The 22,069-nt window shown below is 39.8% G+C and overlaps 1 protein-coding gene across 1 annotated transcript in view; it reads left to right on the top strand.

Moving 5' to 3' along the window:
* CCDC141 (coiled-coil domain containing 141) overlaps positions 1-22,069 on the top strand; it is a 205,383-nt gene that overhangs the window by 132,653 nt on the left and 50,661 nt on the right. Inside the window, exons 11-13 of the mRNA XM_068543883.1 lie at positions 11,595-11,736; positions 14,054-14,173; positions 16,517-16,708. Of these exons, the coding sequence (XP_068399984.1) occupies positions 11,595-11,736; positions 14,054-14,173; positions 16,517-16,708 (454 nt within the window). The remainder of the gene's footprint in view (positions 1-11,594; positions 11,737-14,053; positions 14,174-16,516; positions 16,709-22,069) is intronic.

Below are 22,069 nucleotides of genomic sequence, written 5' to 3' on the forward strand. Positions count from 1 at the left end.
TAAGTCTGATCTCTGTATCTTCAAAACAGTACATCCTTTGGACTCTGTTTTGTTCCACTTCCCTGAGCTTTGGTCTGGAAATTACCTCCCAGGCAGCAGGCTGATGCCATCGTAAGGCTCACCTCATTCATTTCCCTTCTCTCAGGGATCACTGTCCTGTGCTACGTGTCCTTCAATGTCTGAGTTGTTTAAGGCATGAGGGTAAATCCAGTCCCTGCTTCTTGACCAGAAACTGAAGTTCCGTATTTAGTTTTCATGCTTAAGTCTTAAGAGTAGGAAAGCTGGTCACAAGTTATTACTGCTAAACTTTATCCTGTTTGTTCTAATCAGTAATGCTTTATTTTCAATACTTCAATATAAGAGAAGTGCTTTTATTTTACCTTACAGTCTATTTTCAGGATTCTAGTGATTCTTTTTGGCCATCCATTTTGTAATGGTCGACACGTTTATTTACTTAGCTAGTCTCATTCTTTTTGCCTTCTTTGCTCTTTCTAGTCTTAAATTTTACATATATATTGTTTTTCAAAGGGACATCTATAGTTCTGTTCTTCAGGTTGCAGACTGAGTCTTAATAGAAGAAGTAATAGTTAGGGACCATTTCAAGAAACTTGAATTAATGGTAGGTAACTGGATTAAAAAAAAAAATTAGCAGTGTGGTTTCTGTCAACATCCTAGATATATGAGCGTTCACAGTAGTTCCAAGGTGTTTGGTTGCCCTGAGATTTCACAGTATTTTACAAATCAATACTATTTCCATTTTGCAGGAGGAACTAAAGGTAAAGTGCAGTTGTTACTTGGCAAAGGACATTTTTGATTCAGAGGGTAGATGTAGAATAGAAATCCATTAGAAGCTGAATTGAAACGCATTAGAATCTCAGTCGCAACCCAGAGCCACACACACATAGTTACTGACCTCAATCCCATGCATTCCATTTGGGACTTGCTTCCCTTCCTCATCTAATGATTTATCTGTTCAACGACCTGGGTCACCACCATGGGAGAGAAGCAGAAGGAGATTTCAAGTTGCAGCCACAGCTGGGGTGAAGGTGGAATTTAGAATAGTGGCAATGGAAATAAACATAAATTCCACAGAGAAAAGTATGTGTTACTGAACATCACAATGGCTTCCTAGACTTCTGAATGCCAGCCACACTACTAGGACACAAAACACTAAAATTCCTACTATCAGACATTTGAAAACTGGTGTGGATAAGAAGCTTAGGACTTAGTATCAAAGGAGTTGTATTTCATGCATTCTGAGAGCCAAAATAATACCATGACTTTTAATTTCTCTGAACCTCAGTTTCCTCATCGGTAAAATGGAAATATGCATTTTGTAGAGGATGTTTTAATCAAATGCGATAACACCACTCTGGCATATAGAGAGCGCCCGATAAATAATTGGTTCACTTATTTATTTACCTTCTATACAAAGAGTTTTTTTAATTAATTAATTAATTAATTAATTAATTAATTAATTATGGCTGTGCTGGGTCTTCGTTTCTGTGCGAGGGCTTTCTCTAGTTGCGGCAAGTGGGGTCCACTCTTCATCGCGGTGCGCGGGCCTCTCACTATCGCGGCCTCTCTTGTTGCGGGGCACAGGCTCCAGACGCGCAGGCTCAGTAGCTGTGGCTCACGGGCCCAGTTGCTCCGCGGCATGTGGGATCCTCCCAGACCAGGGCTCGAACCCGTGTCCCCTGCATTGGCAGGCAGATTCTCAACCACTGCGCCACCAGGGAAGCCCTATACAAAGAGTTTTAAAAGCAAAATATTAAGAGTTACATGGTTGCTTCAGATGACTACGGCAGAGTCAGCTGTACCAAATCATATTCATGTTCACTAACTGGGGAAGGTTATATTAGAAATAGAGCAGATAAACATTTATCTCGAGATAATAAAGACAAAATTTAGTACTGGGGCAGATAGGAATTTCAGAGACCCTTAGATATAATTTGTTTTCCAGTTAGTTAATAAAATAGGACTTCAGAAGTTCACATTTATCTAAGATGAAGCTTCCCAGTAAATCTGAGAACTTTGTCATTATTTTAGGAACAGATCCACACTGTTTTTCTATCCTGGAATCAAATACCTTTGAAATTGGAGCAACTTCACAAAATAAATGATGGTTATTTACATGTTTCCTTGCCCTTCTATTTCCTCCCTAATGCTCAGGTGATAATTCTGAGTCATTGTTAAATTGTTTATTATCTTTTCAGAGTGTGATATCTATGACATAACCTAAGTACACTTTAACATCAAAGGCATTTTAGCGCATTCGTTTGCATTTAGTTATGATGCGAGTTACCTATCATGGGATCTGATAATGGTCAAACAAACCAGGCTTACAGTGAGGTTGAAAGCTCTGGATTCCGGCCCCCTCACCTCCTCTTAGGCCTTGCTTGGCATCATCTCTGAGCACCGAGTGTAAAGGTAGCCCAAAGGTACCCTGCTGCCGAGCAGAATACTGCATTTATTAAGCCACAGGGAGCTGTGGTGATTGGAAGTGCTGGGTTGGAGACCTTGTGTGAGGTGAAGTTTTCCATAATTGGACAAAAACTAGGAACCTCCTTTTTTATGTTTCTCAGTGAGCTACCAATTCAGAACTCAAAAACAAGGAAACCATAAACAAAAGACAACCTATGAACTGGGAAAAAATGTTTGCAAATAATGAGACCAACAAGGGCTTAATTTCTAAAATATACAAACAGCTCATACAACTCAATAACAAAAAAACAAACAACCCAATCGAAAAATGGGCAGAAGACCTAGATAGACATTTCTCCAAAGAAGACATACAGATGGCCAACAGGCACATGAAAAGATGTTCAACATCGCTAATTATTAGAGAAATGCAAATCAAAACTCCAATTAGGTACCACCCCACACCATTCAGAATGGCCATCATTTTAAAAGTCTACAAATAACAAATGCTGGAGAGGATGTGGAGAAAAGGGAACCCTCCTACACTGTTGGTGGGAATGTAAATTGATGCAACCACTATGGAGAACAGTATGGAGGTTCCTTAAAAAACTAAAAAAAAAGCTACCATATGATCCAGCAATCTCACTCCTGGGCATATATCCAGACAAAACTATAATTCAAAAAGATACAAAACTCAAAAACATAGAAACACCCACTAAGACCAGGCTACTTTATAAAGTATTCATTTGGCTTTTCCTGTCGCTAAAATTAATTTAAGATTTACAGGTAAACTTGCTTCAGCATTGACTCAATTTCTGTTCCTGCATAAAAGACTGTTCCAGTTTTCATTCTACCTTGTTGTGGTGAACTTAAGCTTATAAACCTCATCCTGACTGAATACTTTGCTTTCATATAACCTTAGGTATTGCCCTTTTGCTCTAACATTTATTGTTATTTACTTAATGTTGATTCTTCATATTTTCATATTTTACAGAGAAATAGAAACAGGGGTAAGTTGGGATTTTGCATTCTCTTTTCACGATTTTCATTTATGTTGACTACCACTACTTACCCTGGTTGATCTTGTGAATGATAATGAACTTTAGACAGAGCATGGTTCATTCAGTCATTCATTTGCTCATTCCCAAAATATTAGTGAGTGTCTTTGTAGATCAGGTGCTCCCAAGCATCTAAGGTGATAGGTGAAGTGCCTGCCCTCATGCTGTTTGTATTCTGGTGGGAAGAAACAGTCAACCAACAAATAAATCAACAGATGAGATGCTCTTACACAGCAATGAGAACTATGAAAAAAAAAATGAAATGGGATAGTGACTTAATGTGGTAGGTGAAGTGCCTGCCCTCATGCTGTTTATACTCTGGTGGGAAGAAACAGTCAACCAACAAATAGATCAACAGATGAGATGCTCTTACACAGCAATGAGAACTATGAAAAAAATAAAAAGTGAAATGGGATAGAGAGTGACTGTGGGGAGGGGACCATTTTAGACATTGTAGTCAGGGAAAGATTAAGGAGAAGGAGCTACCATGCAAATGGCTGGAAGATGAGTGGACCTGGCAGAACAACAGCAAAGGTGTAGCAGAAAGAAGTACAGTGTGGCTGGAGGAGAGGGTGACAAGGGGAAAAGGCATAAGACAAGATAAAATAGTTAGGTGGAAGTTAGACTATGTCCAAATGCTCGTTGGCAATAAAGGCAACGCTTGTGTGCTTTATCTACATTAACAAATTTTATCCTCAAGCCACCCTGTTATACAGATACTTCTATTACCATTGTCCCTGTTTTGCAGGTGTGGAAGCTGGGGCTCAGAAAGGTTCAAATAACTTACCTACTACCTGTCCCACAGTGGTAAAGGGTAGAGTGAGTGCAGGTCTTAACTGCTGTGTTAGGTTGCTAGCTCTGTCTCCTTTCTTTCAACTTCAGTCATTAGGAAGGAGCCTGACCACTTAGTGAGTGTGGATTTTTTTTTTTATTCTAACACACTTAAAATGTGCTCCATCTATCCTCTAATTTCAACTCAAGTCTCACCTTCCCTGCAAAGTTTTTCTTTCTTTCTGTTTATTTAAAACATTATTGAGCATCCATATGACATACCAGCACTGGACTTCAAGGACAGTCAAAGATACATAAACCTGGCCCTGAGTCTTCAGAACCTTATTAACGGCCAGTAAGGGAATGAAATGTCAAGGGAGTGTGATCTAGGTCTGAGGAAGCCCTGGGGACAGTGGGTGTTAGGGCCACCTCTTCAGAGAAGAGATACACAATCCCAAGCTCCTGTGACCAGGATGGGTCAAGTGAAGGAGTGAGACTTGAGAAGACCATTGTTGAATTTGATAATGTAAGATGGGTGAAGGGTCTACATCTTCCAGCCAGGATGAGCCTAATCAATACCTACCACACAATAGTTTTTTAATTCCTTTGTGTTTGTCAGCTCTATCTCACTTTTTACTCTGTGGTGTTCTGACTCAGTTCTTAGTTGTTTGACTTGTGGCAGCATTGTCTCCCCATCCAGACCATGACATCAGCTTGAGGTCAGCCCTCAAGGTCAACCATGTAGGAAACCTCCTTTATGCTCCTTATCTCGGTATTTACATACTAGGTGACTTGATTTGAAATGTTAAGAGGCTGGTGTGGCATAAAGGAAAGTTAATGTCATAGCAAAAATATTTTAAAAGATCTTGCGTGGAAAACAAAAATAATCCCCACCCTCCAACAACATAAAACAAAACAAAGAAACAAAATCAGAAATCCCTTTGTATCAGAGTCATCTATTGTCACATTTTGTAGGAATTCTACCAAGCATTTAAGAACTTAAAATAACTTTTTTTTAAGAGTTTGATGATATATTTAGATGGTAAATATCAGATACTGAAATTTAGGAAATTGCAAAGTTGAGTTATGACAGTGTTAACTCAGCCACTTTCCAAATATTTTCATGTCTGTATTAAGTTGTTCTCTTTAGGGGTTGAGTAAATGTCATAATTGCAATCTGGATCTGTTACCATTGTTAAGGCTTGTATAATTCTGAAACTTTTAGTATGGAATGCACCCAAAGTTTACCCTTTCTATTAAATGTAGGACTAATTAGATTAGGTTCTTGTAAAATATCTAGGAGTCACTCATTGCAATATGAATTTATTCATTTATGATACTGATGATGTGATGTGAAATAGCAAGGATCCCAGAGTAAGAAGGTCTGAAACTGCAGGGTCTACAGAGGAAGCCTGACTAAAGGGGCAGAAATCTGTGCCTTGGACAGCTGAGGGGGATTACTCTCCAATGAGAGGGCTTAGAGAGGAAAGAACACCAGAAAGAAGAGAGGAAGAGATGTGAGTGGACAAATATATGAATAAACTGCTCATTACAGTGTTGTTTATAATAGTGCAAACCTGAAAAACACCTAAATATTTTCAGAAAATAGGAAACTGTTTCAGTAGTTTAAGGGCAAGCACAGTATGGAATAATCTAAGCCAATATCAGAGTGTTTTTGAGGAATATCTGAAGACAGAGAGTATCCTCACAATAAAATGTTAAGAGGATAAAGTAGGATCCAAATCACATATATGGCATCTTACTAACTTTGGAGGGGAAGGGGTGGAAAGGACTGCCAAGAGAAAAACTTTTTGGAAGGAAATACATTAAAATGTATTTTTATATCTTCTAAATTACCTGAAATGAGAATATTTGTCTGGTTAGCTCTTACTGTGCCCCTTTTATCTGAGGATTTATGTCATCAATCAGGGAAAATGTTCAGCAATTTAAATATTGATTTTCTGTTTTTCTCTCTTTTCTCTCCTCCTGTAACTCCCAGTAGAAGAATGTTGGAGGCTCCCAGTCTGCCTTAGATGTCTGAACTGTCTTTCATATTTTTCATTCCTTTATCTCTTTGCATTGCATTCCCAATGAATACATCATATTGATTTTTCTCTTTTGTTAATTTTCCCTTTGTTTTCAGCCATTGAATTCTTTTGTTTGTTTTCATAACTATATTGTTTTCATTTCTAGGATTCCTAACTCATTCTTTTTCCTATCCAATTTTGTTTCATTTCTGACTGCTTTTGCTTCAGAGTTTCTTGTTTCTTTGTTATGGGTATTCATTTTTCCTTTATCTTTCTGGTGATGTGAGACATATTTATAAAGTCACTTTCAGATTGCTCTACTAATTTTCATTTCCAGTAGAGTACATTTAGCTCTTGATTGTTGAGTGTCTTTTCTTAGGATTCATTTTCCTCATGTGTTTTGAAATTTTAGATTGTCCTTCTGGATGGAAGGTGCTTGTTCTTCAGCTTTATTGTCCTTGCTTTGTTCTCTCCTCTTTCTTCTTTCCTCCTTAGCAGCTTTGCAGTGACTTCCACCTGAACTCACAGGGTCTCCTGTCCAGAAACAGTCTTCTGCTATTTGATCAGGGTCACCTGAGCTCCCATGGAGCTACTGGGGCTCTCAGAGGTGCAGCCAGAAATCCAGGTTGGGGAGCAGTGTGGGTTCCTGACTGCTCTGCTATGTCTGATTCCTTGGCTTCAGCAGCAGTGGGCTATAGCGTTTTTCAAACTCCTTTTACAAGAGGGAGAATCCCATCCCTGTTACTGATTTCAGGGAGAATCCCAGCTATGGGACCCTTCATGTAAGATATGTTTTGGTCTCTCTGGCCTCATAGGAATGGAACATGTGGGCATCTCTGCATGGATCTGGACCAGAACCCAGGAACCCTGTAGTTTCAGCCCCACTTACTACTTGCTGTTTCTTTATTGTCATGTGTATACAAGAGATACATGTGGGTGTGATATGTTTGGTGGGCAGTGATTCTCAATGTGTACAACTTAAGTCAGAAAAAAATTATTGTAAAAACATACATGTCACTTCCACAGTTCGAATGGCACTTTTTCAAAGTAGGGATGAAAACTAGATAGTGACGATTGTTTCCTCCAAAATAGAGATGATAAACATGCAGCATTCCTGTCAAGAGATAAGGAAGATATTTTTTCCCATTTTCAAAGTATAATTTGTCCATAGACAGAAAGAAAAATATGATCAACTGATTCCTTCTGATGAGATAGAGTGAGCTGGCGCGTGCTTAGCATCTGGTTCAGCTCCTAATCCAGATGGGCTGCCAATAGTAATTTATGAAAGGTTTGAAAGCAACTTGCTGCTCTCAGGAAAGAATCATTAGAACACATTAACATTAGGATTTACTCTCTTCCCCCAGCCCTAGTTTGTAACAGATGCAAAGACAGGGCAACCGCTTCCATACAGCAAATGTAACAGTCTATTTTTGAGCCAGAAGTCAATATGTCTCTGCTCTCTGGGAGGGGAAAAAAATCAGTCATTTTTCTTTCCCCCTTCCCTCCCCTCTCCTGGCTCAATGAATAGGGGAGAAAATACACCCATGATGGAGTTTCTAACAAATGTCTAAAGAAACCTTCACAGTCTGTCACTCCAGAGTATCTGTGATGCTTGAAGAAGTCAAATTCAATGTCAGGAATAATCTGATGTACCCCATGCTCATACTACAGGCAGGAACCATCTAATCCATTCATAGACAGACAGCCCAAAGATCAAGCAGTATTTCCAATGCAAGTTACAGAGCCACAGATTGTTAGGCCTACAAAGCTGGTCCACTGGTAGCTCCTCTCCCACCCCATCAGGCAGCACATGAGCAATGTGGCTTCAAAGTCAGAACAAAATGCCCTGGCACTCCCGTCAACCAAGTTTCTGTTATCCGCCCCCAGTTCTTGTCCCATCATTTATTTAATATTACTGTGAAGTAATAGGACTCATTTCTGGGTGGCTGATGGAATTCTATTAACTTATTTTCACTTCATGTAAGAATTGCTGGCAGAGTGTGAGGTCATATTTTTCCTTTGATCAAACCATTTGCATTTCAGGCTCTGAGGAAATTGGCAATATGCATGCTATACATGTTTTAAAATGTTTTGGAGTGTTCAGAAGAAATGTCTGGAATCAGTGTTTCAAGTTTCCAACTGAAAATGATAGACTAGGGCTGGTTGTAACCTGCAGACTAGGTTTTCACCAAGGAGGAATGGAGAGGGAGCGGCCCTGGGGTTAGGAGTGTGACAGATATACTCCAACTGGTAATCAGGTAGAAGGAAGGGATTAATGCCTGATCAGACAGAGATGATCTAGCTGAGGACGGAGGAAAATAGGAGCTGGCTAGGGTAAGCAAGATAATTGAGAACTTCTTGTACTAAGGAAGGGGTCTAAGCCACAAATAAGAAGGGAATGCACATGGGACAGGCAATTCAGTCTGTCCCTATGAGGCTTGAAATAGCGGAGGGAAGCATCAGTCAACCTAACTATAAACCCTAAACCATCGAAGAAGAAGTTGGGCAGTCTTTGGATAGCCTAAAACTTCTGTAACTGGGCAAAGGGCAAAGTCATCTTTGTCTAAAAACAATTAGAAACTGTTACTAGTGACATTCTTAATACAGTAACTATCTGTGCATATGTTCTTGTTCCTAAATCTGTGTCTTGTCTTCCCTTAAATGTTGATCAAAGTGTACTTTATTTAATTTGAAAATATGCATTGATCTACTTCTTACAAGGCTATGTGCTCAGGGCTACAGAGGATAAATGAATGAACAGAATGTTGTATTTTTCCCTTAATTTATAATGCAATAGATATACAGGATAAGGCATAAATCAGCACAAAATAAGACTGATCTCCTAGGTCATTGGAAAATTAAAAATGAACGATCCATCCAAAGACAGCGAGAGATCCTATTTGGCTCGTTGTGATTCATCTAAATTAAAATTGTGAGTTGCTAGAGAGCAATATTTTTACGGAAGGAATGCTTGATTTGTTTTTGTTTCCCCGTTTCCATTTTCTGTGCTGGAGGGGCCTTCAAGATGTGAATTTGAACAAGATATCGTGCCCCTCTAGTGGTCACTTTGCAAACTACAGACAGACATTTCATTACCCAGAGAAGACAGCCAATTTCAAAAGAGCATGCCAGCCGGGCTAATCCTGTTTCCATCAACACTGAGTTCAAGGGAAAGTGAAATTTTAGAATACTCCCCCCACCCCCCTTCATGTGTCATGGACCCAGAAAAGGTACTATGAGGTGGTAAAGAGTGTGGACTCTGGGATCAGATGAATAGGTTCAAATCCCAGCCCTGCCATTTAATAAATGTGACCTGGGCAAGTTACTGAGCATTTCTGTACTCACTTTGCTCATCTGCAAAACAGAGATAACAGTTACAGCCAGACCATCGGGTAGTTATGAGAATTAGAAGAGATTACTTAAAACATTAAAAATGGGGCTTCCCTGGTGGCGCAGTGGTTGAGAATCTGCCTGCTAATGCAGGGGACACGGGTTCGAGCCCTGGTCTGGGAAGGTCCCACATGCCGCGGAGCAACTGGGCCCGTGAGCCACAATTACTGAGCCTGCGCATCTGGAGCCTGTGCTCCGCAACAAGAGAGGCCGCGATAGTGAGAGGCCCGCGCACCGTGATGAAGAGTGGACCCCGCTTGCCACAACTAGAGAAAGCCCTCGCACAGAAACGAAGACCCAACACAGCCAAAAATAAATAAATTAAAAACAAAACAAAAAATATTAAAAATGGTTCCTTGTCACAGTAAGTGGATTATTTTTAGAAAATGTTTACCCATTTATTTTGACAAGCTTTATTCTCTGTACATATTTTCCACAGTGCTTACTCACCTTTTCTTTTTTATCTTTCTCATTCCAAATTTGCATGTTCTACAGAAAAACCATAACATATAGGATAACTGGGCTTTTAAGTGCCTTTTTAGCATGCAAAGTCTAAAATGTAGTTAAAATATGATTACTGTTACCAATATAATATTTTTACAGAATTTGTGGATATAAGTACAAGGATTATTTGCTAAACTCTCCTGATTTCTTGATTATACTCTTCACGGTCTCTGAGTTATTAAAATGTGAAACAAGTTGTTTCAAGTGTAACGTCTGTGGGACCTTAGGCGTCAGGAATAAGATTTCCCCTCCAGTTAAACTTCTCTGGGACTCCGGTGGTCCCACAGGACACACTTGAATCCTATGTGCATTCAACAAGATTCCCAAGCTGCCTGATGACCTCTAAACTCTTTGGCAGCCTCATTGTCATTCCTGTGAAGTCACGTTCCCTCTCAGGCAGTTGGGATCCTGCCCTCATTTCATTACTAATTCAGTTCATTTTTACAGAGTCATAAATTAATTTTTTGAGGTAAAACTACTGAAGTCTGTATCTTGTTCCAAGATCTTTTAAAGCTCTGGGTAATTGAATGTAAGAGTTATCAGCTCATCTTTATGAGTATTGGAAGGAAATGACTGATAGGAAATTAAAGACTTCAACTTCTTATATGCTGGGAGAGGCTCTATCTCAGGGATAGGTTGAAAAATTTTAAAGTGCTCACTGCATCAGCAATGTCCTTTCATTGTCTTGCATTGCTAGTAAGCCTATGTTGGAAATGGTTAGGAGACTTGCTAATGTGTCTTTAGACCACAGCAAATGGGGTCCAACTCAAAGTTCATTTGTTGTTTTAAAGACATTTTCATTTTATGAGCTGTCATGTCACTTTTCTTTTTCTCATGAGGCCAGCACAGGTACAAAATGACATGTGAGGCTTGGTTTCTTTTTATGAACAAGTACATCAGATGCCTCATTGTTGGTGATACCTTGGTTTTCACCTAATGATTACAGCCTTGAGCATTCGTAGGTATCCAGAACAAGGACCTTAGTGTTACATAAATACTTTACCCTATTGGATCATTCAGTGTTTTGTTAATTGGCTGATCTACATTTCTATTCAAAGAGCATCTTTAGATAAATGAAGCTTTTAAATAACACCCCCAGGAAAACTCTTGGCAAACATACTCAGAATGTCTTAAAGAAATATTAAAAAGTGAACCTTTAGAAGAGTAGACCAGACCTGGTTACAAAAACCCATAACTCATCTTTTCCCTCAGGACTGACTGACTTAAACAAAACAACATAATTTGGTTTTGCTCTCTGCTGTACCAGGACTACAGCTTCTTAACTTCTATTATCCTAAAGCCTGAAGCTTAATAACTTTTATCAAGTCATACTTATCATGAAAGGTTCATTTTCAAATGTTCCCTGTTCCTGGGGCCTCTCTATGAGGGTGGAGTGAACTAACAGCTGGCTTGTTCCATTCAGCTCTCGGGTGACCGGTGTCCATGAGATGATGGGATGCATCAGGAGGCGAGTTGATCATCTGACTGAATGGTGTTCAGCGCACAGGGAATTTGCTCTTAATAGACAGCAATTAACAGCCTCAGTGGAGGGCTATTTAAGAAAGGTAATTTCATAAAATGTGTCCTCCTTAAGCTACTATTTATTTCTTGGTTTGCGTAAGTTTTTTTATTTTTATTTTTTCATTGACGTACAGTTGACTTACGATATGTAAATTTCAGGTGTACGGCACAGCGATTCAGTTTTATATATATGTATATATACTCTTTTTCAGATTCTTTTCCATTAAAGGTTTTTACATAATGTGGAGTGTATAGAGAGCCTAAATGTCTTCCCTGTGCTATACAGTAGATCCTTGTTGGTTATCTATTTAATGCATAAGCTACTATTTAGATGCAGCTCCTTACCTGGTGATAATAGATGATGGTATGGGAACTGCAATATGTGGGCACGGTGGGAGGATAGGGGTGTGTCTCCTTAGGATTCTCTTCATCCCACATTAGGCTTTATATTCAAACAGGATGAAGTTGTAATTCACTACTGCTCATCAACCATCCCTGCCCCAGGTTGCCAAAACTAGAAGTGTCATCCTCCGTGCCTCCCAGCCCAGAACATGTTTACACAAAGGCAGTTCTCACTTTGCACAGAACTGTGTTAATTGAACCATGTGTATCTTGTGATTGTGTCCTCCTTGATTTACATGGTTCTGTGCATGGTTCCAATATGCACATTTTGGTTAACATGGCACCACACAACACAAGAACAGCAGATAGATACCAAAAATGTTGAGTTTTAGGGGTTCCAGGAATAAATTGCCATTATCATAATTTATTGAACCAAGACAGTGCAAAGGACATGGCTACTCTGAATAAAACCATATGTGTGAAAATCCTTTCTACAATATAGTGGAATATTTAGTGAATATAGTGGTTTGAAGAATTTTATTTCCCATTTTCAAAGAGGAATAAAACCAGGCAGCTACTATTTGACTAAATAAAAAGTTACTTGTCTGGGGGCTTCCCTGGTGGCGCAGTGGTTAAGAATCCGCCTGCCAACGTAGGGGACACGGGTTCAAGCCCTGGTCTGGGAAGATCCCACATGCCTCGGAGCAACTAAGCCCGTGAGCCACAACTACTGAGCCCTCGTGCCACAACTACTGAAGCCTGCGAGCCTAGAGCCCGTGCTCCACAACAAGAGAAGCCACGACAATGAGAAGCCCGCGCACCGCAATGGAGAGTAGCCCCCGCTCGCCGCAACTAGAGAAAGCCTGCGCGCAGCAATGAAGACCCCAGGCAGCCAAAAATAAATAATAAATAAAATAAATAAATTTAAAAAAAATTACTTGTCTGTAGATGGGGTTATAGCAAAAACTAGTAATATCTCAGTTACATTAATGCTAATGAACCATGTTGTAAAGGCTGGGTCTCAAATTTTCAATGATGTTTTTTCATTTGCTACAATGGACTTATATACCTGACTTACACAAGTAGAATTAATTGACTTCACAGGAGAGGTCATTAAATAACCAAGTCTCCATCTAAATTGCCTCCTCTCCTGTTATTGATCCAGAGATGGGAATTTGAACCTTGTTCTGATGCTTGGGTCCAGGGAGATTACAAACATGGCTGCAGCTGTAGTGCTGCATTCCCTGGAGCTTGAGATTCAAGCGAATTTGTTGGTGGTGGAAAACGCAGTAGAAATTCAAACAGCTGTTGTTGCTTGTCTGGCTACTGCTAAGTCAGAGCCAGCTTGACTTTGGGAAGTATGAACTCTAGTCAGAGCAAGGCAGTAACTTGAATTGAATGGAACCCTTTAAAGCTCACTATATTCACTAATTCATGTGTATTGAAGATCAAATCATAGACCCCACGTTCATCAATTAAATGCCTAAGCATGTTTCTGTGTTTTGTTATCACATGTACAGCATGTGGTGCTGTCCCGGGGCCCCTCAGCCCTAAATATAGTAATCCATAAAGTGATCTAATACCTATGCTGGACCTCTGCTTCAAAATATACCTGTAAATTGGGCCCCTTTCAGTGTACAGTGTATGATCATGACTTAATGCACCAGAAAAATTCATCTCTATTGATGTGTTGACAAGTGAATTATCCTTTCTGGGTAATATAGATAATAAATTCTTAGAGAATGTGGATTATTGTCTACATCTCATTGCTGTTAATAAAAGAAATATCTGTAAACATATATCCTCTATTGGTGAGTCAGTAGTATTACCTCATATGAAGAGCAGCATTATGAATTTAAATATGAAATTCTGAAATATTAAACTATTTTTAGATTAAAATTGATATACATTTAAAGTATAATGGGAATGTAGAGAGTAATATTTATCTCCTCTACACATTTGCATACATATATGCCAATATATATTACTAAGGGTGCAATATATTCTTTATTCCTAAAGGTGGAAATGTCCATTCAGAAAATCAGCCCAGTAATTTCTAATGCAATGGATGTCGGTTCCAGCCTTTCTGAATCAGAGAAGATTTTGAGTACATATCTGGAACTAGATAAACAAGCTAAGGTAAATAAAATGAGAGTTATTATTATGATTATGGTTTTGTAAATATGATTTTTCTTTATTTTCAGTAGCTATAAAACTTAATCCTAGGTCCCTCGAGGGCTGCAATTCTAAATTAGTCTTCTGGCAGATAATGACTTAAAAACGCCTACCATTTTGTGTATCTAAATTATTTATATTTACAGGTGCATTTATTAGGGCGTTTGAGCTCAGGGAAGCTCAGCATTATAGCCTGGTGCTAAACACTCATTTGGCCCTCTTTCCTAGCCTAGGAGATGTTAGCAGCTCCTTGAGGCAGGGAGAGCGCCTCTCCAAGGCTATTTGTGATTTTCTGCTAGAGTTAAGTTGCAAGAGAAAATTACCAAGAGCAACATGCAACAGTGCTAGATTCCAGGAGGCAAAATAATCACAATCTTGTTTGCACACCCAATGTTTAGAGACAGAAACTGCCCCCTCCTCTGCCTGGCACCTTCTCTAGCACCCTTTCACCGCTTTCACATGGGACTTAGGTTCAGATATTCCTGCTAGCAGCTCCAAACCTGCATGAAGTCCCTGCCTGCCCCAGCAGGTGGTTAGGAAGGCGAGGCAAGTGCCCAGGCCTCTAGGAAACAGCCTTGCTATTCCATCATTTCTTTTTTTTTAATTTAATTTTTATTTTATATTGGGCTACAGTTGATTTACAGTGTTGTGTTAGTTTCAGGTGTACAGCAAAGTGATTCAGTTATACATATACATATATCCATTCTTTCTCAGATTCTTTTTCCATATAGGTATTACAGAATATTGAGTAGAATTCCCTGTGCTATACAGTAGGTCCTTGTTGATTTTCTATTTTATATATAGTAGTGCGTATATGTTAATCCAAAACTCCTAATTTATCCAAGAGTCTCCTTCACAGACAACACTGCCACCTGAAACTCACAGATGAACCAATTATTAATGGGCTGTTTTTAATTCATTTTTTAAAATGTCTAAAATGAAATGCATGCCTGAACTCAATTTCATTTTTTTTTAAAAGAAAGCCTCATATATTTTATTTGGAGAAGTACTTTTTTCTTTTTTTATAAATTTATTTATTTTATTTTTGGCTGCATTGGGTCTTCGTTGTTGTGCACGGGCTTTCTCTAGTTGCGGCGAGCGGAGGCTACTCTTTGTTGCGGTGCGCAGGCCTCTCGTTACAGTGGCTTCTCTTGTTGCAGAGCACGGGCTCTAGGAGCAAGGGCTTCAGTAGTTGTGGCACGCGGGCTCAGTAGTTGTGGCTTGCGGGCTCTAGAGCGCAGGCTCAGTAGTTGTGGCGCATGGGCTTAGTTGCTCCGCAGCATGTGGGATCTTCCCAGACCAGGGATCAAACCCGTGTCCCCTGCATTGGCAGGCAGATTCTTAACCACTGCGCCACCAGGGAAGTCCCTTCATTTTTTTATTTAAAAAATTTTAGAGGGAAGGAGGAAATTTCAAGGGGAGAAACTCCTCCATTTCCTCCTTCCCAGAGTGCTCTCTGGGAGCAGCGCCTGTAAATTAAAATTACCTTCATTCAGTGGAGTACCTGGGAAGCATATTAAATACAGGTAGGAGAGCAATCCCTCCTTGCTCTAAATGAGAGTGGATCTTCTGTCTTTCATGTTTGCTTGAATCTTAGCTTGGTCTCACGTGAAATTTTACACAGCTCTGTGGCAGTTGTGTAAATAGTGCCTACAATACCTACTCGTCCTTTGAATCAGTGGTTAGATTTCACGTGCCAAAAATTGCACTCAAAAGAAAACATAGGAGAGCAACCCTAGCAAGTCAAATTCGCTGACTCTTTAGGTTATTCACACCTCATCTGTACCATTTTCCCTACACTTATTTAAAAACTGTTGTAGATGGAGACTTTAAGAAGACTGCATACTTGATATGGCATTTTTTTGTAAATTAAAAAATGAGTAAACAATTTCTATAAACTTGTCATCTCTTATATAACAAAATTAGTTTAAGAATTTTCTAGAGCTACTGGTAAATTTCATAAAGCAATCATCATGTATAATTATTTTATTCAAATTATTTTAAACATTTCTGCCAATGTGTTTTACAACCTTTCTTACTAAACAAACTTTCTTCTATTTGTGACACAGAAAATAGAATGTTCTAAATAAGACGTGTAGCTGATAGACTGAAAGAATAATTTGAGGTGGGTTTCATTTTACGGTGCCTTTTTTTTTCGAATTTTAAAATACATACCTTTTTCGTTGAGGAGAGTTTTGGTACAAGTTCAATTAATAATCGTAATAGATGGCTATACAGAAGGTATTGGAATGTGAGTGTTCATGATTCCCCTGTCAGCTTCTGACCTCCTATGCCTTGTTTTCATAGGAGACATCACATGAATCAGAAGCAGCTGCAAAACTCCTGACAGAGAAAAATGATTTTGAACCTGATGAAGTGGCATCGCTTTCTTCTAAAGCTAAGTGGCTAGAGGAAGAATTAAACATACTTGGCCAAAGCATCAGCTCCAGGTCACAAGTCCTGCAAACTTATGTGGCATTTCTAAAGTCATCAGAGGAGGTACAGTACCTATGGGCTGACCTCTTTCGCGGCATGGCCTCTGCCCATCTTCCTGCTTTCTAAGGGGATAGAACCGTCGTGGGTAGTTCCAGATCCTCCACCCCAGTGCATGTACTCACTTATAGCTCCTTTATTCTCCAAGGCACCATACACAGGCTCAAAGAGTAAGTTATTTTACTAAAAACATAATACAAGTGTGTATGTGTAGATACAGACAAATAAGCAAAGTGGCTGTGTTGAAACCCTTTTTACTATGGCCTACAAATATTTACAATATCCTAAACATAAAACAAAATTATTTAAAAATAAGTCATTTTCTATTTAAAAATAAGTCATGAATCTCTTTGAATACCTAAGCAATTTGTGTGATTTATTTAAAATCCACACAATTGGAAATTTATAGGCTGTTGGGTCCAGTCTCAGATCTGTCTTGTTTGATGCTTTTTAATAATTTTCCTCTGAGAGCTTTTTCTGAGGCATTGTTTTGACTGGTTTGTACTAAATAATCTGTAAAATTCCCTCTGGTAGACTAGAATTCCATCTCTCAAAGGTCCCAGGTTCTTGAAGGTGACATCAGTCATAGCAAAGTGCTGGAGTCCCACCTCATTTAACTCTGGTCCCAATGCACCCAGGCGCATGTGGTTCACTCTCCTTTCAGGGAGGGGCTGCTGGTTGAGTGGGAGGTAGAGCCATCAAGGCTCACTCAGGGGTAAAGCCAACCCAAGTTAGGTAGCATTCTCCCGCCACCCTCCCAACACTCTCACCCTTACCTCACACGACCACATCCTGCCTGCCCACATTCCCCTGCCAGCTCTCTTCTCTAAGAGTCTGAGTTCTCACCACTCTGGAGGAAGGCCACGCCCAGGCCCTGGAAATCTCAGGGAACCACTGCCTCCTTTTCCACATCTTTCTTTATTCTGGATTTTTTTTTTTTTTAATTTTTTCTTATCCTGGAACTCTCAGGGTTAGGCAGAGGTATTACAGCTGACAGGTTGTTCTGTCAATGAACATTTTTTTTTAAAAAGAAAGAATCTCTTTTTTAAAATTTAGTTTACTTATTTGTGGCTGTGTTGGGTCTTCGTTGCTGCCCGCAGGCTTCTCATTGCGGTGGCTTCTCTTGTTGCGGAGCACGGGCCCTAGGCATGCGGGCTTCAGTAGTTGTGGCACATGGGCTCAGTAGTTGTGGCTCGTGGGCTCTAGAGTGCAGGCTCAGTAGTTGTGGCGCACGGGCTTAGCTGCTCCGCAGCATGTGGGATCTTCCTGGACCAGGGCTCGAACCCGTGTCCCCTGCCTTGGCAGGCAGATGCTTAACCACTGCGCCACCAGGGAAGTCCCTCGATGAACATTTTTATCTCAGCTTGAAATGGTGGAGAAGGTACAAAGTAGTGCTTGGTTTTCTGCATCTTCATTGCCAAAAATGTACCTTCTTAGCTTCTAGCTGAGCACCTACTTCCAATGCCCCCTCTGGCCTCTGGGACCAGGAGTTTTGGAACTAGGGCTGGAACCTTAGCTTTGCAAACAGAACTTTCCCAGAAGGACCTCATGTCCTTTCATCTTCCCAGCTTTCACTTAATCTATTTTGTTACCTGGCAGAGCCTCGTGTCCTCACCTTGGCAGTGCCCTCAGTCTGTCAATCTCCTACCCCTTCAGGCTTTCTCTCTTTTCTCACCAGCTTGTGCTTATTCAATTCCATTCCATTCCCCATGCCCTCAACTCCCTGCCTTCTACCCTGACTTGCCAACTCCCAATACTAGATCACTCCAACACTCTGTTTACTCAGCTTCTCTTTCCAAGCTTCCAGACGCTCCTGTGGAAAATCATACAATTGTGCTGATTGGTGCTCTTACAAATTTATGGGTCTTTGGCTCAGCTGAGACCCCCATATGCTCTCTAGTTGGTGCCCATTCAGTAGTGAGTCGCAAACTTCTTACTGCAGTTTCCATGCCTAAATGTCAGCTTACGCCCTTACCTTGTATGTGACTGAAAAAAATGAGTCCATTGAGCTTAACTGCCTTGACTTCCTTCAGCTTCCAAACCCACTGACATATTCACCCTTCCTCCACTGTCACCAATGAAGTGGAGTTTCTGCATGTGTGCTGCACTAATCAGCCATCAGTCCCTCCCTGTCTGCTCCTACATCCTTCAGAATCTAGCTTCAGCATCCATCCTCTAATTTTATAACTTTGCTTTTTCCGTTGCTTCCTTCTCTTTGGTCTACAGTTCTGCCCAAATCGTCTTGCCCTCACTAAGGCTACCACTCTGTAATTTTCCTTCCATTCACAACTGCACTCTTGGGATGGGAAGATGACATTTCTTTCCTCTTCTTGCTGATCCTGCCTAATCCTCACCCGCTGCCATTTGGTTTATCCCCTTTTCAATCCTGCCGTTTGCACCTCTTCACTCCATTCTTATGAGCTTATACTTACTACTTACCAGTTGACAGGTGAAACGGTCAGTCTTTATCCCACTTAATCCCTCTGCTGTATTTATTTAACCCAGTTACTCACATTCACCTGCTTTGACTTTAAAGAAAAACAGATTTATTGAGGTATAATTTACATAGCATAAAATCCGCCTATTTTAGGATGTAATGATTTTTGGTATATTTATAGAGTTGTGTAACCATCACTGCACTCCAGTTTTGGTATATATCCATCACCCCAAAAAAGAGGTCTGGGGAATACTTTTCGTCAATCCTGGTTTCCACTGCCCCTCCCCCCTGCCCCCAGCCTCAGGCAAGCACTAATCTGCTTTCTGTCCCTATAGATTTGCCTTATTTGGATATTTCACATAAGTGAAATTATCCTGTCTACTTCTTTATCTGTTCTTTTTCCTGATTCAGTTCTCTGTTCCTGAAGTGTGGTGGGTTACAGAGTTCTTGCCTGTGTTCCCTCTTTTGTACATTCTATACACGTTCCCTACAAAAATCACCCGCCCTCCCACAAACACACCTATAGTTTCAATTCACCAGTAACTCAAAACTGGTTCCTCAACCCCAGCTCTTCTGAGCTCCAGGCCAATGCTTTCAACTTCCAATCATACTAATTACCTATGTATTCTGTAGCTTCCTGAAGCTCAACAAAACGCAGCTGGTTATCTTTTCCTCAAACGTGTTTCCTTCTGTATTTTGGCATTGGATTAATGACCCTACTGTCTTTCAGAAGTCCTATGTAGAAGCTCAAAGTCTGTTCCGATCCCTTTCTTAATGAGCACTTATTTTTGTACTAGGCCCTGAACTTTTCATTCCTGATCTCATTTTATCCTTATAATATCCCTATGTTTATTTACTATTATCCCTACTTTGCAAATGAGGGAAATTGAGGCTCTGAGAAGTTAGGTATGTAAGACCAAACAGGTAGTAAACATCAGAGCTGAAGTTTAATTCCCAATCTCCTCCCTTTTGTTTTTTCAAACATCAAAGGCCATGCTATCCCATGTCTGTCTTTAGAGACAACCTAAGAGATTTCTGAATTCCCCTTCTTCATTTGAACCATCACCTTTTCAGTTCAGGTCCTCATCATCCCTTGCCCAGCTTAAAGAAATTGTATCTGCCTGTTCTTTCTGCCTCCTATAATTCTCCCCTTTATGCCTTTCAGAAAATGGTCATTCTAAAGCAAATCTGATCATGCCATTTCCTGAAATTCAGGTTATATGACAAATGTAATTTATGAAGCAAGTTATAACTTTTACCCCAAAATGGGTAATGTATTAAAGTTGATCATTAATTCACTTAAAAAAGAAACTAGTCCAGATTCAAGGGAATTCCTATAATGACATCATGCTCACTTACATTCAAGGAGGCTTTTTTGAGCAGTTGGAAAAGGAGGATGAATTAAAGTTTATGTTTTAAGAATTTCACGTAACTGACAGCCCATGATATTGACACCCCCGCCTGTAGCATACTATCCCATTGAAGTACTGATGGCTGTCATGCTGATTCCGAGTCATTGTGATAGCTGTCAGTTGTTTCAAACTAACGAGAGTGTGTCACATTGTGTTGAGTATAGTAGCAAACAAGTTGAAACCTACTGACGGCTTTATGCCAACACAATGATCACTCTCACTTCTTTCTTACCACTCAGCTTGTGCTATCTGGACGTCACCCACACCAAGATCATTTATCGTGCTCTGAACCAGCCAGTGTTACACACTTGTGCCTTCACACTCGTTATTCCTTCCATCTGGGGCCCCCTTCTCCTGTTCCCTCTCACCCTGGACAATTCTGAAAGACACAGATCAAATGTCGCTTCCTTTGGGAAATTCTTGCCTGTTTACTTTATGTAGAGCTGGTGATCCCTCCTCAGTGTGCCCAGAACACTGTGGGCGTACTTGCCTTTGTGTTGTAATAATCTGTTTATGGTTCTCTTTCTCCCAGAATTATCTTTGGGAACCCAAGGAAATAACTGCTTAATTCTTACTACGGAATCTTAGGAGACTCCATGGAGGAGGTAGTATTTTAACTGTCTCATGAAGGATTAAGTAGGAGCAGAAAACTGAGGAAAGATCATCCTGGGCTGAGGAAACAAGCATCAGGAAAACAGAGTCATGAATAAATGGAATATGGAAAAAGAGGAGACAACTTCTGTTTCTAAGTGCCCTTTGCAGTGCTCATTAAATTAAGAATGATATTGAAATCTTGAAAATATAGTGACTAACCATTGCCTGAAATTTCTATCCCGTTTATATTGCTTTCAGTAGTTATGAGCTCTTTGAGTCTTATCCTATTGGCCATTAAGTATTATTCAAAATGCATAAAAACTTGTGTCAAAAATTTCTACCATTTCTACAATACCCAGTTAAATGATCTAGTTCTGCAGGCACATCTGATTTTATATAAGTTCTGTCCAAAGAGAGTGATTTAAAATAATCTAGTATTGCTTACCTTGGTTAGCAAATAAGAAAATATAATTCTAGGGAGATGAAGTAATGAACCTCAGTTAGATTTGCTCATGGAGGCAGTTTAATATTAATACATGTACAGAAAATTCATAATTATTTGTACTCTTTTGTTCTGCTTTATCACTGATGAGAAGCAAATTGTGATTTACTAATTATGAATAACTTTTCACTGACTTACATTTCTTTCTGATTTGTATTCCTTGATTGTATATGTTTATCTTTCTCCTGAATTATAAAACTCAGCTTTAAATGGAACCACATTGGTCTTTGACATAAGCTGTCTCCAATTGCAAAACATACACATATATAATACATAAATATGATTTTGGCTACAGTAAACAGGGCTTCTGGGTAATAAACTTGTCAGGTCAAGTTACTACCCAGTGGCAGTCAGTCTGATCTGTCAACAACCTGAATAGCTTTTCATGTCTTTTCAGTAAGTTGACAATATTTAATAATTAT

This window comes from Eschrichtius robustus, chromosome 5 (genome assembly GCF_028021215.1).
Source record: "Eschrichtius robustus isolate mEscRob2 chromosome 5, mEscRob2.pri, whole genome shotgun sequence".
In the NCBI taxonomy this organism is placed as follows: domain Eukaryota; kingdom Metazoa; phylum Chordata; class Mammalia; order Artiodactyla; family Eschrichtiidae; genus Eschrichtius; species Eschrichtius robustus.